The following is an 18,323-nucleotide window of genomic DNA, read 5'->3' as shown; positions in this document are numbered from 1 at the left end:
CCTAAAACAGAAAGTCGGCACTCATGATTTACTTTCCCGGGCCACACAAAATGATGCGGCGGGCCAGATTTGGCCCCCGGGCCGCCACTTTGACACAGGTGGGTTAGCAGATGAAGAACTCGGTAATAAAGTTGATTTATGGGAAGATCTTTTTAAATTTGCTTAGGTTAACAAGCTGACAACTAAAATCCGTTCACTTAGAACTCTAATAACAAATGCATGCATATACAGTGTTGTCTTTAGATTTTGTGTCTCCTGCTTACGAACCGAGAAGGGTCACATTATTAATAATCGAAAGATAAATCAGTCCAAGTTCAGTCATGGAAATTCCACTTCTTATCGCCAACATATTTTCTGACTTTCCAGACACGGTCAGGTCTCCAAAGCCTGGAACCAGGTAATAGCCCTTCTCTCTACGGTATAATCCCATTCTCCACGGGGTAAATTATAAGTATCTATTTCCCTGTAATGCGGAAACCCAAGGAGAACACTGTCATCGACGCAATTATGGGCCCGTGATGGGCCAAGTGTTGATCTGTGACCTCGAGTTTGGGTACGAAAAACATACTTGGGGAGAAAACAGGGCGAAGGCGAGAGCGAAGCAGTGAATGACAGAGATGGGTATAATTGGAGTAATTAGATCAGATAAGATGGAGGAAGAGAGGCGGGCACAGGGTGATGAAGGCTGTCTCGTTTTGACCTATTAGGAAGGCAGACAGAGCGCCACGTATCCGGTGAACTAGAGGGAAGTACTGGGAAATACCCCAGAGAAGCGCTTCACCAAAAAGAGTCTCTCACCGGTGAATTCGTCCAGACACTCGCAAGTGTAGCCGCCCTCTCGGCTACGACACCGTCCGTTGTTCTTGCACGGCCCAGAGTAGCAGAGGTCGATCTCAGTCTCGCAATAGTCGCCCGTGAAACCGACCGGGCAGCGGCAACGCAGCCCGTTGATGGGGTGTATGGGCCGGAACAGGACTGTGTCGGACGTGATGAAGGGGGGCGAACTATCAAATTTGAGTACGGAAACACATTTCATGTAGTTCTCGCAGGGTTCTCTAAGGCAGATGTTGTCATCGAACGGCAGAACCTACAAAGTCAACCAACAGTTATGTATATAAAATACCACTCATTTCATGTACAGTGGTACCCTGACATACGAGCAATTTGAGATACGAGTCAAATTTCTGGCAAATATTTATCTTGAGATAGGAGACAAATTTTGATATATGAGCAGACAGCGGACGCAAGAGGCTGCTCATAAGAACATCATGGACACTGTCTCTTTCCCCGTAACTCCCTCGTGTAATGTCTTATGGTCGCAACTCCCTCTTTGTAATGTCTCTGCGAGCACTGGGCGGAGCGTTGCATTATTTCAGTGTTTTTTTCCCCGTTAGTCAGTGCGAATGGCGTATATACTACATCTCGTTGCCAGTGGTCGTGCGTTATCCTATTGTGAGGACATTTGTGTGCATCATTTTGGTAATATTTTGAAGGGAATACAAACTTAAACAACCCTCGATATTGACTGAAAGTCAGTGTGGAGGCGGGGCAAAAAGAGCCAACCCGGCCGGGGGAAGAAAGGTATCAAAATTTAAAACAAAATTAGAATTAAGTTTAGTGTAAGGTTAGATTAAATTTATTGAGCGTGTCTGCAACGTAATCCAAGTTCATTTAAATTTGTTTATGTTATGTTACGAGCGCATTGCCGTGCAAAAGTTCCCCCCTCTCTCCCTCCCCACTCTCTGTTCGTGTTCCCCCCGCCCCCCCTGCGAAATCCGTATAATTTTAGTACTATTAAACACATTTTAGTCATATTAAACCAATAGTGATTTGTTACTTTGTTAATAGATGGCGAATTAGAAGAAATAAAACATTTTTTCCAATCCAATATCCTGTTTTGGGTGTTTTTTCAGAGGGTTGGAACGAATTAATTTGTTTTTAGTTCATTTCTATGGGAAACGTTCATTTGAGTTACGAGAAAATCGACATACGAGCTCAGTCCCGGAACGCATTAAGCTCGTATCTCGAGGTACCACTGTATGTACAAACGCCTATATACTAGGCTTTACCTCCTGAGAGGAGATGATCCTGAGCAGAGTCCTGTTCAGATAGATCTGCTCCTGCAGTTCCTCTGAAGCAAAGAAGGCCCCCTTTCCAGGTCCTCCACCAGGCTGCATCGCTGAAAAGGTGACGTTAAGGATGGATCCCTGCACGTCGGTGTCGTTCTGGATGTTGAACACAAAAACGGCGTCGCGCCTGGTGGAGAGCACCGCCGCCACGCCGTCCACGAAGAGGCCCAGCAAGGGTGACAGGAAGCGTTCTTGGGACATGTTCTCCAGGCGCACCGTGATGCTGTTGGTCAGCATGTCGTCGGTGATGATGGTGACGCGGAGAGTGCAGCGGGCAGAGGCGGTGTGGATACCATCTGGAATACAAATGTTACATTGACTTGAGTTTCACAAGATGTTTTTGTTCTCTAGATTAGGGTGTCAGACTCGGGTTGGTTCACGGGCCGGTTTAACGTCAACTTGATTTCACGTGGGCCGGACCATTTTAGATATAATATTTGGATTTTTTTTTTATAAATGGATTAAAAGAACTGGATCAAAAGCCCTGAATATTCCATTTTTAATAGATATAAAAAAGTGTTTATTTGAGCTTTATTTCTTATTAAGGGAACATCTCTTTTAATCATTATATTCCATATTAAAGTGGAAAATAGAATTTATTTTTACATATTTTTAGATTTTACAAAATGTTTTTTGAACTAAAAACAGAAAAAATTGATTAAAAAATTACAATTATTGATTTAAAAGGGGGAAAAAATCAGGGAATTTAATACACATCTATACTCTTCATTTTAATTTGATCCTAAAACAGAAAGTCGGCACTCATGATTTACTTTCCCGGGCCAGACAAAATGATGCGGCGGGCCAGATTTGGCCCCCGGGCCGCCACTTTGACACCTGTGTTCTAGATGAAGCTTTCTTATTTGAAATCAGCTTTGTGTCCATCCTCTATGTAATCACTACCCATTGTAACTTAATCCTTTGCAAGCGGTCGCATACCAATTTCTTACTATAGTCTCGTGATGTCTATGGAACTTTAGTAAAAGGCTATAGGCAGCGTAAGGCCATGGTGACATAAAGCTAACAACAGGTGGTGGCGGCAGCATGAAATAGATCATACTGATGAAGCAGCTTGACCAGGGCACGACTGAGGTTATGTCCACACATACGCCAACGTTTTTAAAAGCAGCTTTCCACTCCGGATTAAAGATCCGTTGAAGAGAAAAAAAATTATGTCAACAAGGAAATTTGGAAGCTGTTGAATGCATGCCAGAGCAACAGGTGGCACCATGGCCGATTTGGGGGCTGACGAAGACAGCAGTGAACCTATCGAAATGAATGTGCAGTGATACCTCGACATACGAGCACCCCGACATAAGAGCAATTCGAGATACGAGTCAAATTTTGAGCAAATAATTATCTCGAGATACGAGACAAATTTCGAGATACGAGAAAGCCAGGTGGGCAAGACATGAGAGGCTGTTTATGATTTTAGCGCACTGTCTTTTTTGCCGCATCTCTTTCGTGTATAACAGATATCTACGAGCACTGGGCAGAGCTTTGCATTTTTTTCAGTGTTCTTTTTCCCGTCTGGAGGCGGGGCAAAAAGAGCCAACCCTGGAGAAGAAAGGTATCAAACTTTAATACAAAATTAGAATTAAATTTAGTGTAAGGTTAGATTAAACTTATTTTTGAGTGTGTCTGCATCGTAATCCAACATTTCTTTATGTTATGAAACGAGCGTGTTGCCGTGCAAAAAGCGCCGCCCCCTCGCTCGTATGTCGAGGTACCACTGTAGTTGATTGAAATCGTCAATTGAACCATGAACGAATGAGTTCGATTTATCAAGTCATTGAATAAACATTGAATGCGTCACAAAAGAATTTTAGAAGATAGCAATAATATTTATTTTCGCTTGCACATTCATTGGTGCCAAGATCGCACCTTTAAAAGTGGATTCAATCCAAATATAAAGTCAGCAAAGTCAAAACTCTCTCTCTCTCCCCCTTCGAAATCTGTATAATTTTAGTACTATTAAACACATTTTTGTAATATTCAACCACTAGTTATGTGTTACTTTGTTAATCGATGGCGAATTAGAACAAAAAAAACATTTTTTTTCCAATCCAATATCCTGTTTTTGGTGTTTTTTCAGAGGGTTGGAACGAATTCATTTGTTTTTAGTTCATTTCAATGGGAAACGTTCATTCGAGTTACGAGAATATCGACATACGAGCTCAGTCTCGGAACAAATTAAGCTCGTATCTCGAGGTACCACTGTACTACTGTATTTTCTGCACTAGAAGCCACACAAAAATCAAGAAAAAAAGTGAACTGGCATTATGTGTTAAGTGGATGATGCATCCCTCATTCCACGGGGGGCCTACCTTCGCTATTTATAGATCCCACCAGCTGCTAACAAATAACACACATGCACAGAGGATGGGCTGAACCGTGTAACTGACGGGTGTGGCGAATGCAGATGCTATGGAAAAACAGACACTCTTACCAGGCACAAGATTAGGTACACTTGCCCTCTAGTAGTACAGTGGTACCTCGAGATACAAGCTTAATTCGTTTCGGGACTGAGCTCGTATGTCGATATTCTCGTAACTCAAACGAACGTTTCCCATTGAAATGAACTATAAAAAAAATTAATTCATTCCAACCCTCTGAAAAAACACCAAAAGCAGGATATTGGATTGGAAAAACATTTTTATTTCTTTTAATTGCCATCTATTAACAAAGTAACGCATAACTAATGGTTTAATATTACTAAAATGTGTTTAATAGATCACATTTTGTTTAATAGGGAGAGAGACAGTGGTCATGATGTTCTTATGAGCAGAATCTCATGTCCGCTGTCTGCTCGTATATCAAAATTTGTCTCGTATCTCAAGATAAATATTTGCCCGAAATTTTACTCGTATCACAAATTTCTCGTATGTCGGGCCACTCCTATGTCGAGGTACCACTGTATTAGCATAACTTTTAAGAACCCATTTCTAACAATACCAGAAACCCATTTTATTATGATGCAGTGCATGACCCCACATGCTAATTGCGAAGAAAACCCATGAGGATGCACTTTTGTAACAGCTGTCTGTGAGTGACAAGTACACACATACTCAACATGTGCGCACACACATTTTCTATACATAATGCATTCCCTGCATGGTTGTCATTGACACACATTCATCTTTTACTGATCGGGATTAGGTTGATGTTCCATAAATGTTGAATTTTCGAATCATTTGAATAAAATACAACTGCGGTGGCCACTTTAGCGCACAAAAACAAACAGCCTCTTTGCTTAGTTAGTGAGCAGGATGGGCTGTAAAGCACCAGAAAACAAACAAAAGACCATTCAACAGGTTGCAGGCCCACCGGGGAGACACACTTGATCTTCACACCTTGTTACATATCAGTGCTTACTTGATTAGCATGCACACACTTCTGACTACTGTTGACATTTATCACCCTGAAAGACAAAGGTAGTCTGAGCCAAAAATGTTGAACTAACAGGAGATTATAAAAGCAGGAAGCTTTAACGTCAATGCATTGTTGGAGAAAAAAAAATTCTTTCTCTGCACTGACCTTTTTTACCGCACTTTTTTAACAGCAAATAAGCAACAGGAACTTCTTGTTTCAGGTGTTTTAAATACTTGGAAACCACCAGCGAGTTTCTCCCATTTGAAACATTTACTAAAAAACACAAAGCCTTTCTGCCAATCACAGGCAGGATATATGAGACAGTTCAAAAAGTCATTTTTAGACTACTTTTACAAATAAAAAACATGATGCTAATTGTGAACACTGACCCAAGGGTGTCAGACTCGGTTGGTTCGCGGGCCTCGTTAACGTCAACTCGATTTCATGTGGGCCGGACCATTTTAAATATAATATTTAGATTTTTTTTTTTTCTAAATGAATTAAAAGAACTGGATTAAAAGCCCTGAATATTCAGTGTTTTTAATAGATCTAAAACAATGTTTATTTTAGCTTTTTTTTTTATATTTTTAGATTTTACAAAATGATTTTTGAACTAAAAACACAGAAAAAATGGATTAAAAAATTACAATTATTGATTTAAAAGGGAGAAAATCAGGAAATTGAATATACATCTATAATCTTCATTTTAATTTGATCCTAAAACAGAAAGTCGGCACTCATGATTTACTTTCCAGGGCCACACAAAATGATGCGGTGGGCCAGATTTGGCCCCCGGGCCGCCACTTTGACACATGTGCACTGACCAAAAAATAAATTTGCTATTTAAAAATTTGTGTGAAGGCTACAAAGTCCTTACTACATGACAACTCACAGTACCCCTCAGGTTATGGATAAACACTACAAGTCCCGACAGAGAGTTGATCATTAACCACATCAGAGCCATCGGAAAAATGCTTAACTATTAAAGCCGAGTGCGGGGAAGAAAGGTAATGAAAAATATAGGCTGTGTCTGCGTATTTGGGTGCAAGAATTATGTGTGCATGTGTGACCATATATCAGCATGTCTGCACACACAGCTGTTAGAGCCCAATTTCCCCCTCAACACCTGCAACTCTTCAGGGGGGTCCCTTCGGCCCCCCTCCTCACACAAAAGCCTTCGTTCGTTCTCTGTCAGAAGTGATGGCGTCGAGTGGTTAGGTAAGGATAGAGAGGATAAGAGAACTGCTGGGATTGCAAGACGGCACGGCAACATAACAAACAAATTTAAATGAACTTGGATTACGATGCAGACACACTCAAAAATAAATTTAATCTAACCTAACACTAAACTTAATTCTAATTTTGTTTTAAATTTTGATACCTTTCTTCTCCCGGCTGGGTTGGCTCTATTTGCCCCGCCTCCACCTTAACTTTGAGATGCAACCTATCAAGGGTTGTTTGCTTTTGTATTCCCTTCAAAATATTCCCAAAATGATGCACTCAAATGTCCTCACTATAGGATAACGCACGACCACTTGCCAACGAGAAGTAGTATGTACGCCATTTTTACTGACTAACGGGAAAAAAAACGCTGAAAAAATGCAATGCTCCGCCCAGTGCTCGCAGAGACATTACAAAGAGGGAGTTGCGACCAGAGAGAGACAGTGGCCATGATGTTCTTATGAGCAGCATCTCGCATCCGGGGTCTGCTCGTATATCAAAATGTGTCTTTGTATCTCAAGATAAATATCAGCTCAAAATTTTACTCGTATCTCAAATTGCTCGTTTGTCGGGGCACTCGCATGTCGAGGGACCACTGTATTGTGTAGAATTAAAAAAAAACAGTTAGTTCAACGAAGGAAACAGCTTGAATTTTCAACACGATTCAGGTAAAGTGTGACCTTCATTCAGAGTTAAGTATTGAGAAGTATCCAGTCAAACCCTTAACCTTTCACTTGACGCGCGCTTGAAACCAGCAACCTGCTGGTTCCACCATATCAACTCCGAGTTGAATAGCCTCTCACAAGTCAAAGACAAGTGCTCTCGATGAGCCGCCATTAAAATCCGAGCGCCACTGAGCCGACTTGGGTAGGGTGTCGACGTTGGTAGAATGGAAGCACTGTTCCACGTGAGAGGAAGGAGCGGTATGGGTACCGTAATCCTTGAAGGCATCGTTTCATCAGCTCTACCACACGATATGAAGTTGAATAGTGCCAAAGGTTTGTGGCTTTTTAAAAGGGGATTAGAATCAATCTGTTAATCTATGTTTTTTTTGTGTGTATGTGTAATAGATTTATTATTTATTTTTTGATTTGACACCTATAAAAGGTTAGTTGCAGATGTCTTAAATGTTAAAGTAAATGACAAAAATAAGAATATTTTGATTTGTCACGCTGCCAAAGAGATTTCTTTTTAAATATGAAGTTATTAAGTATTTTGTATGATATTTAAAATTATTTATGGTAAAAAAAAAAAAATCTCAAGTAAACTTCTTTTTTCAGCCATGCTCAGACGATAAAATAACTAAATATGCTTTGTGAAACTACATTTGTTGTAACAAGAAATATGTATTGTCTATTTTTTTAAAGTTTCATTTAAAAAGAGATATATATTAATCAAATTTGAGAACTTAAGAATTTTGAATTATCTTTATATTAATATACATCATGCATTTTTCAGCTATTTAAGTGGCATTCAGATGTATTGAGATTGATATTCCTATGTATAATTGTGTTCCAGACTAATTATTTTGTTTTGTTGAGATTTTGTTTAAATTACAAAACTATCCCGAGTGTGTGGCCAGCTGAATAGGATGCTTATCTCATTCTCATGTCCTATTTTCCAGCACATTAGAGCAAGGTGAAGAGTCAAACACGCCTGCCCCACAAAGGGAGGGTGATCACTCAACTAAGACCGAGAATGTATGCAAACAATGCATTGCGGTCGGCGCCTAATCAGCACTTTGTGACCCACTTTGGAGCTAAAACAAAAATTGCAATGTATCTCCCCCCCAAATTCAACACTTTCAAAACAAACCATTCGGGCCACTCGTCAAAGCTGCAAAATTAAACTTTGATGTTGCTTTCAAACTGAATGACTCAATTTGTTCAATCAATTCTTCCAATGCTATATATGCAATGCTGATCTAGTTGGTAAGTTTACAAATACAGTGGTACCTCGAGATACGAGCTTAATTTGATCCGGGATTGAGCTCGTATATCGATTTTCTCGTAACTCAAACGAACGTTTCCCATAGAAATGAACTAAAAACAAATACATTCGTTTCAACCCTCTGGAAAAAACACCAAAAACAGGATATTGGATTGGAAAAAATGTTTTGTTTGTTCTAATTCGCCATCTATTAACAAAGTAACAAAGAACTAGTGGTTTAATAGTATACTAAAATGTGTTTAATAGAACTAAAATTAGATGGATTTCGCAGGGGGGAGAGAGAGAGGGGGGAGTGAGGGGTGGGAGACTTTTTGCACGGCAACACACTCGTAACATAACAAATTGAAATGAACTTGTATTACGATGCAGACACTCAAAAATAAGTTTAATTTAACCTTACACTAAATTTAATTCTAATTTTGTTTTAAATTTTGATACCTTTCTTCTCCCGGCCGGGTTGGCTCTATTTGCCCCGCCTCCACCCTGAGTTTCAAATGCATCCAATCAAAGGCTGTTTGCTTTTGTATTCCCTTCAAAATATTTGCACACAAATGTCCTCACAATAGGATAAGGCACGACCACTTGCCAACAAGTAGTATTGTAACTCTCCTATTAACGATCGCCTCGCCATTCGCACTGACTAACGGGAAAAACACTGAAAAAATGCAATGCTCCGCCCAGTGATCGCAGAGACATTACAAAGAGGGAGTTGCGACCAGAGACATTACACGAGGGAGTTGCGGGGAGAGAGACAGTGGCCATGATGTTCTTATGAGCAGCATCTCGCATCCGCTGTCTGCTCCTTATATCAAAATTTGTCTCATATCTCAAGATAAACATTTGCCCGAAATTTTACTCGTATCTCAAATTGCTCGTATGTTGGGGCACTCGTATGTCGAGGTACCACTGTACTAGCTTTAAGAGTACAAATGGTGTCCGCCATGTTGGACCGCAGCACTCTATGGAGCCATACAGCCATGAATGGACTAATCTGGAAATCGGATCCATTTCACTGAAACTATATCCAGTCTGATCCTGCTGGAGTTTTCGCTTTCCCCTTAAAATGTGTGATTCCTGAGCAAAAAGTCCATCATAATCATTTCTTTGTTTTAGGTTTTTCTACCTCCACCCTTCTTTCCAGCTCTCTATGCCTTCCTCTTCTCTCCAAGGAGGTGTCTTGTTGCAGTTATTGTTGGTGCTGGTTACTGATAAATAGGGTGCCTGGTTACCAACTGACACGCCATTGGCTTCGTTCAACAAAGTGCTGGGAAGGAGGGGGAATGGAGTGGGCATCAAGGGGGGCCGTCGCCACGGGTAACCGTGAGACTTGTGCTTAAATGTGGCTAAAAAGAAAGTCGAGTAAGTCTTTCAACTTGATTAGGGTGGACAAAGATGGCGTGACACTGACCCTTGCAACACCCCCACAGACACCTGATGAATGCCCAACCGTCATTTTCCATTATAGCCAATCAAATGATAGCCAGAGTTTAGCTATGTGAGGAAGAAATTGATAAAACCTCCTTTTTTCCCCGATATGGAACGTTCAATTCATTGAATAATACTCATACTGAAATTGGAGGTCAAATGAGGTGAAAAATATTGTCCTGTGGGCCACAGGTTTGCTAATGCTGTCCTATTTGAATGTAATAAAAATAAAAATAAATTGTTTGCCAATCAATAATACTCATTTAAATTATTATTAATTACAGTGTACGGGTAAAAATTCGGGCAAATATTTATCTTGAGATACGAGACCCTCTTTGTAATGTCTCTGCGAGCACTGGGCGGAGCGTTGCATTTTTTCAGAGGTTTTTTTTCCCATTAGTCAGAGCGAATGGCGAGGCAATCGCTAATACGAGAGTTATACATACTACTCGTTGGCAAGTGGTCGTGCGTTATCCTATTGTGAGGACATTTGTGTGCATCATTTTGGGAATATTTGGAGGGAATACAAACTGAAACAACCCTCGATATTGACTGAAAGTCAGTGTGTAGGCGGGGCAAAAAGAGCCAACCCAGGAGAAGTAAGGTATCAAAAAGGTCTAACAAAATTAGAATTAAGTTTATTATTAGGTCCGATGAAACTTATTTTTGAGTGTGTCTGTATTGTAATCCAAGTTCATTTAAATTTGTGCATGTTATGTTACGATAGCGTTGCCGTGCAAAAAGCCCCCCCCTCTCTGTCCGTCACTATCTACCCTCCGCGAAATCCGTCAAATTTTAGTACTATTAAACACATTTTAGTAATATTAAACCACTAGTTATGTGTTACTTTGTTAATAGATGGCGAATTAGAACAAATAAAACATTTTTCCAATCCAATATCCTGTTTTTGGTGTTTTTTCAGAGGGTTGGAACAAATTAATTTGTTTTTAGTTCATTTCAATGGGAAAAGTTCATTTGAGTTACGAGAAAATCAACATACGAGCTCAGTCCCGGAACAAATTAAGCTCGTATCTCGAGGTACCACTGTACTATGTTAAGTTTGTATTTTTGTTCATTTTGTCACAGTTTCTTTTATTATTTGTATGGTTATTTTTCATTAAAATCCTAGCCAAACAAAAGGGCCAAAGAGACTTCTGTGAAAAAAAACAACAAATTATGCACCCAAGTACTTTATGTTAAATTCAAAGCCTGAAGGCTCACATTTAACATGCTGTCAACATCCAAAGCATAAAGCACTATTAAACAGAAAAATGTTGAAGCCTAATAATTATCAGTTGGTACTGTAAATCAAGCAACAAAAAAAAGTTGAATCAAACTGTAGATCTCTTTGGCATGATTCATGAGCGGTGAACAAGATTAGACGAGTGTAGCTTTTTCGTAACATGAGACAATGAGTCACCGGTCGGTGGAATTTCGAATACCCACGAGGCGTAGGTTGAACAACGTATCGTGCGTGACGTGGTTTTAGCTCATGTTGTCAGCTGTTTGGCCGGAGCGAGCCAGCTGGGAAGCCTGGCAAACATGGGCCCAAACAATGAGTCCAAAATAATGCATGTTAGGAGGGTAGTCGGTCAAGTGGAACATTAAATTCATTGATTATATAGCGGCAATTTTGATGCAAACACAGATGTCACGCGACCGATTTGCTTCAACTACAAGTTGGACCCCCAATGCATCATTCCTGGAAGGCTTTAGGGGTGTTGAAAAGCTAAAGTGGAGGAGAGAACAGCGACATGCTTGAGTGGAGGGGAATAATTCCCTCTCTCCAGGAGATGCTTTGAAGTCGGGGAGCAAAAGCGGGAATGTGAGGGTAAAAATAGAACCACCCACTTTTCTTCCCTTCCTTTTCTTCTCTCCTTGCCTTAAATCACCAAGCTCATTCTCCTTTATTCCCACTCTTATCAGAGAAGCAACGGTCATCTCGTCAGTTGCCGCCAGGGTCACTCAAGTGTCAGCATTGTGCTGCGTGACACCGCTGGCGAGGACACAATGTAATAATGAGTCGGGATGTGCCGCGGTCTGTCACAATAAGACAGCAAAAAACAACCAAAATGTGGAATGTTGAGTGTTTATAGTAGGGCTGCGGCTATACAGTGGTACCTATGTTGATATTGTCGTAACTCGAACAAATGTTTCCCATTGAAATGAACTAAAAACAAATGAAGTCGTTCCAACCCTCTGAAAAAACACCAAAAACAGGATATTGGATTGGAAAAAAATGTTTTATTTCTTCTTATTCGCCATCTATTAACAAAGTAACACATAACTAGTGGTTTAATATTAGTAAAATGTGTTTAATAGAACTAAAATTAGATGGATTTCGCGAAGGGTAGAGCGAAAGGGACATAGAAGGGGGCGGAATGGAGATATTTTGCACCAGTGAATCGTAATATAACATACAAATACAATACCAAATACAAAGTCAGCAAAGTCAAAACTCTCTCTCTCCCCCCTTCGAAATCCGTATAATTTTAGTACTACTAAACACATTTTAGTAATATTAAACCACTAGTTATGTCTTACTTTGTTAATAGATGGCAAATTAGAACAAATAAAAATGTTTTTCCAATATCCACTTTTTGGTGTTTTTTCAGAGGGTTGGAATGAATTAATTTGTTTTTAGTTCATTTCAATGGGAAACGTTCATTTGAGTTAGGAGAATAAATGGACATACGAGCTCAGTCCCGGAACGAATTAAGCTTGTATCTTGAGGTACCACTGTACAATTAAACAATGACCTGGCTTATCAGACCTCAACATGAGTGACCAGAGCTCGATTAATCGTTCCAGCACTAGTTTCTAGGGACACAAACGTGGGGATAATCGTGTTCAAGAATTACCTCGACAAGGTTTGACAAATAGTTGATATCCTCTTCAGGTAGTAATTACTGTCACCACAAAGTATGGCTTCTGCTAGCTGCTCAACTGTCATACTAGGACAGCAGTATTTAACATTAAAAGAGAAAGAAATCAATCAAAAACCAAGTTGCATGCAACAGTCCCAGGTGTCTTTCCCTCTCAAAGTCTTTACAATTGCACACTCCCACTTCCGCCATCCTTTTAGGGGAATTTTATTAGAACGGCGTAAATCCTTCGGTTTGATATATACTAGCACGCACCTGCCCCAAACAGACACATTCGTGATTCCAGATTCCACACTTGGATCCATCTATCAGGAAAAAGCTGAAATATTTAAAATATTGGCCAATTTGAGGCCAATTTCCTTGAATCAACTTTCACGAAATGACTAAATAAATAAAAAGCCAACGAGTGCACTGGAAACAACACTTGCTTTACCACAAAATCCAATTCTCACACTGTCATGTCTTCTTTGCTCGATACACTCATGAATGTCCACGAGCACACGCGTGCATGTTTTACAGCCACTTCAATCGTAAAGAGTTTTATCGGCATTCCTGTGGTCGATGGGTGCCGCGTCCTTGAATATGTGTGGTTCAATCTGCCGTGCATAAATCTATGACGCCATATGTAATTAAGATTGGGGCATCGTTCGAGATCGGGCCTTTAATTTGCCATTTGTTGTCAAAAATAGAATTGCATCGGAAAAACGTGACAATTCTAGTACGGTGGTACCTCGACATACGAGTGAAATTTCGGGCAAATATTCATCTTGAGATATGAGACATATTTTGATATACGAGCATACAGATGCTGCTCATAAGAACATCATGGGCACTGCCTCTCTCCCCGCAACTCCCTCGTGTAATTTTTCTACGAGCACTGGGCGGAGTGTTGCATTTTTCAGTGTTTTTCCCCATTTAGGCAGTGCAAATGGCGTATATACTACTTCTCGTTGGCAAGTGGTCGTACATTATCCTATTGTGAGGACATTTGTGTGCATCATTTTGGGAATATTTTGAAGGGAGTACAAACTCAAACAACCCTCGATATTGACTGAAAGTCAGTGTAGAGGACATCTTAGATCAGAAAGTAATTCACAAAATGGTCGCAGCAGGAAGACAAAGAGTATAAGGGAGCGATCGGATCAGTTACGCATTGTCAAAGGTATGTGCCAGATGGACTGTCATCACTTTGGTAATAACAGACCATTGCAACTCTTGAGCCCTCCCACACTCAATGGTGCAAAACAACACGAGTGACTACCAGGGGCAGGAACGGATTGGCGGTACATAAAGCTGACTGGGAACAACCATGTATGCAATTGTTGGCCCCGAGGTAAACCGCAACTGCTCGTGTCTGATTTTGTGTTGCAATGGACTGACATGAATGTATACTTAGCAAAAAAAAACCTGAGACCCCAGAAAAAGATGCGATCATACTAGAATATTTATGGAACTTAGTGATACCTCGACATACGAGTGGCCCGACATACGAGCAATAAAAAAAATTGGGCAAATATTTATCTTGAGATACGAGAGAAATTTTGATATACGAGCAGACAGCAGACGCGAGATGCTGCTCATAAGAACATCATGGCCACTGTCTCTCTCCCTGCAACTCCCTCATGTAATGTTTCTGGTCGCAACTCCCTCTTTGTAATGTCTCTGCGAGCACTGGGCGGAGCTTTGCATTTTTTCAGTGTGTTTTTCCCGTTGGTGCGAATGGCGAGGCGATCGCTAATAGGAGAGTTATATATACTACTCGTTGGGAAGTGGTCGTGCCTTATCCTATTGTGAGGACATTTGTGTGCATCATTTTGGGAATATTTTGAAGGGAATACAAAAGCAAACAACCCTCGATAGGTTGCATCTGATAGTCAGTGTGGAAGCGGGGCAAAAAGAGCCAACCCGGGAGAAGAAAGGTATCAAAATGTCAAACAAAATTAGAATTAAGTTTAGTGTTAGGTTCGATTAAACTTATTTCTGCATCGTAATCCAAGTTCATTTAAATTTGTTTATTTTGTTACAATAGTGTTGCCGTGCAAACTCTCTACCCTCCACAAAATCCGTCTAATTTTAGTTCTATTAAACACATTTTAGTAATATTAAACCACTAGTTATGTGTTACTTTGTTAATAGATGGTGAATTAGAACAAATAAAAATGTTTTTCCAATCCAATATCCTGTTTTTGGTGTTTTTTCTGAGGGTTGGAACGAATTCATTTGTTTTTAGTTCATTTCAATGGGAAAAGTTCGTTTGAGTTACAAGAAAATTGACATACGAGCTCTGTCCCGGAACAAATTAATCTCGTATCTCGAGGTACCATGGAAACTCATCCTGGAAGCGTGACACTCAACACATTGGGGACAAACTTCACAGCTTCAACTCAAAGCTGCCAGAATGGTGCCACCAGTGAAGGTGAAAACAAGAAAGACAAAACAAGGCTAGGTGTGAGGGCTTATGACTGTCCAAATCTGGCACAAGCCTTTTTTTTGTTTTGTTTTTTGGTGAACGAGGCGATAAGTTGATAAAGGGATGTGGTTGGCAGCAGCATGTGTCTAATTTTTAAAAATCCCATGCAAACAGGGAAGCATTGTGGAAAACTCTAAATAAACACACCATCTATATTGATGGGACATGAACACAACTCCCAAATAAGGGAATGATGTCGCAACAACTTTGATAGACTTGAAATTGAAGAAGCGTTTGGAAGGGTTGGGTGCTTTTTGTAAGCAGGATAAAAGGTGCAAAGGGATCCGTGTGTGAAACTTTGTCTTAACACTGCAGGGCGAAGACGCTCCAGCTGCTGTCTGATGTTGACTACGGCCAAAAAACATCTTATGTAGAGCCCGTGTGCTTGCATATGAGTCACCGCGGCCTAAGTAAAAAGACCTTACAGTTCAAAGAAGTCCGAAGGTAAACCTAATACATCTGAGTGAGCTCCATTTCCAGCTGCTAAAAGATGAGGCCTAAAGCGTTGAAGAAAAATTTCAACCAGCAGAGGTTCGTTTTTCATTCAAATAAAATGCTACCCATTCACAATTGCTTTAGAGTATGAAAAACAGTCCGTCTTGGAAAATATGACAAACATTACACCTGCAAAACTCATTTACACACATCAAATTGTGTATTACTCTTAAACGGCTGAGTGAAAAATTAGCCAATTAAATATTCGTAATCCTTCTGGATTACTCGTTAGATCAACACGGCCAGCACCATCAGCAAAACCCATTGAGAGAAAACACATGCGTTGCCTGACAGCCAGTACACCTGTCACCAAATCCAAAAGTGTGACCTCTGTTGAAGAGCTATATAAATACTTGGCCAGGATCTGTTTTTAAACTCTAATTATCGCAGTGTCATATTTCATGCTTTGTAGCACTAAGGGACAGACATTTAATTCGATGTAGATTGAAATAACTACCAGATTAATAGCTTGTCTAACCCAGATGACGTGTCAGACAGATGATTCAGAATTATTTAATGGCCAGTCGACGTTAGCCAAGCTTTCACAGAGACCAACAACAGTTGGTAAGTGAGTTTTTGTCCAGACTCTTTGGACTGCATGGGTGTTCCTCCCTTCCCGGCAACAATTGCATTGCCTCGGGGCAGAGTCTACTTGCTGAGAGTTGTAAAGGTTAAAACAGTAGCCACAATTTCTCTATGGACATGTTTGGAATGCTTGGCATAAAAGATGATTGCCTGGTTTGTGACCAAATGGAAACATCAATTCAAACGTGGAGCAAACGTTACATTCCGATTCCCAAACCAGTGCGTTCCGAGTAACCCAATTCAGCCTGTACATACAAAGTTCTAAGAGGCTTACCATGCTATCATTCTACTTCCCACACTTGTCAGTCAACCAGGCGACATATAGTACACACTCACCCCCCTTCTCCCTTACCATTACTTAACATTCCTTCAGACAGTCATCACGCAATGTCACACTCGCAGAGTGCTTACAGGCTTTTTCTTTTAATTTTATCAATAGTGAACAAAGAAGAGCACTGTGTCATCTGAGTGAGAGCAAAGACATGTTTCAGGTTACGACCCTCTACCCTGAAAATCTGTTGGGGTCTAAGTGGGGGTATCAGGATTGAGGACCCTGTTGATTTCCTACAGATGATTTTTTTAATTCTACCATGAATGTCATAATCGAAGTTAGAGAAAATTGGAAGGTAAAAACCCTGTTCCACCTTGATGTCCGACCCACCCCCCCTTTGCCTGAAGGCCTTACGTTTGCAAACAAACAAGGCCACTCTTTGAAATCCCAACAGCAAACACGCCGGCATGACAAGACAACACCTCACTGGAACGTCCACTTTCCGCCTTGCCGCCCCCTAACAAAGATTTCCTGTTGACCACTTGACCCTTGCCCAGAAAAAAAAACATCTTTACATATGATTCAGGGTGTTCCAATGTCACTCCTTTCCCAAAAGAGTCCGTTTGTGGGCCTTTACAAACATCTCTGGTCTGTAATTGAGGATTCAAACTGCAGTGAAGTCCAACAGTGGCCAGCCCAGGTCGCCTGGTATTTACGCTTCAAACCAACAGCCTAAAGGCATAGCGTCTGCAATCTTCCTGGTGTATTTCACAGATAATTACACTCACTTTAAATACGGCAGATAGTAGCGTGTCCGGCTTGTTGGTGGAGAAACTTGTAGACAAAAACCAAGGAGGGCAGTTTAATCTAATAAAATTCTGCAGCCAGTAAGGATGCTTGATTTAGCCATGACAACCACGAGGAAAGACTTCTTTGGCCACACACAAAGAGACACTTTGAAAACTAACACGAGAGTCTAAAGGAGTTGGATTGAGGCACAAGGGGCAAGGGGGTCACACGAGAAAAATAAACGGGAGTTCCATAGCTCGTTTCTGAATGACTGCAGCATATCAGACTTGCTATTTTACCCCTTTGTAAACAATTAACAGAGGTCTTGCGACTATGATTATGTTCCTTCCAGGTCAGAACATTCTGTTATTGTCTATTTTCACACACCCTCATTAGCAGAACTGCTACTGCTGCATCTAACAGTAGGAGGTGAAAGGTTGTGTGCAGAGTAGTTCAGGGTCAATCCTAGGCTTGTCTTCTTTGATCTCACAGGTGGGACAACGTGGTGTCGGGATTCGTCTGCAAATGCTTGTTGGGTAAGAAGTCACATTTCTTGTCTGGCCATTGGAACCATGACGGAAAAGAGAATGTGTCAACGTCCCACTATCACGGGTTTTAACACACTAGTTAAACAGTGGAATTTAATTCTAAAATAAATTCCTCAAGACTCACTCAGAGCCATGACCATTAAAATAGTAGGAGTAGACCTTGTCTAGTCATTGGCAACCAGT

The 18,323-nt window shown here is 40.6% G+C and overlaps 1 protein-coding gene across 4 annotated transcripts in view; it reads right to left on the bottom strand.

The window, feature by feature from the left end:
* Positions 1-18,323, bottom strand: part of celsr1a (cadherin EGF LAG seven-pass G-type receptor 1a) — a 54,073-nt gene that overhangs the window by 28,578 nt on the left and 7,172 nt on the right. For all 4 annotated transcript variants that reach the window (XM_077593553.1, XM_077593556.1, XM_077593554.1 and 1 more), the window contains exons 2-3: positions 2,070-2,425; positions 799-1,087 (exon numbers count right to left, since the gene is read on the bottom strand). In XM_077593553.1, the coding sequence (XP_077449679.1) occupies positions 799-1,087; positions 2,070-2,425 (645 nt within the window). The remainder of the gene's footprint in view (positions 1-798; positions 1,088-2,069; positions 2,426-18,323) is intronic.

Source organism: Stigmatopora argus, chromosome 23 (assembly GCF_051989625.1).
Source record: "Stigmatopora argus isolate UIUO_Sarg chromosome 23, RoL_Sarg_1.0, whole genome shotgun sequence".
NCBI classification, from domain to species: domain Eukaryota; kingdom Metazoa; phylum Chordata; class Actinopteri; order Syngnathiformes; family Syngnathidae; genus Stigmatopora; species Stigmatopora argus.
Note: the sequence above shows the minus strand (reverse complement) of the source record. Positions and strands in the feature narration are given on the sequence as shown.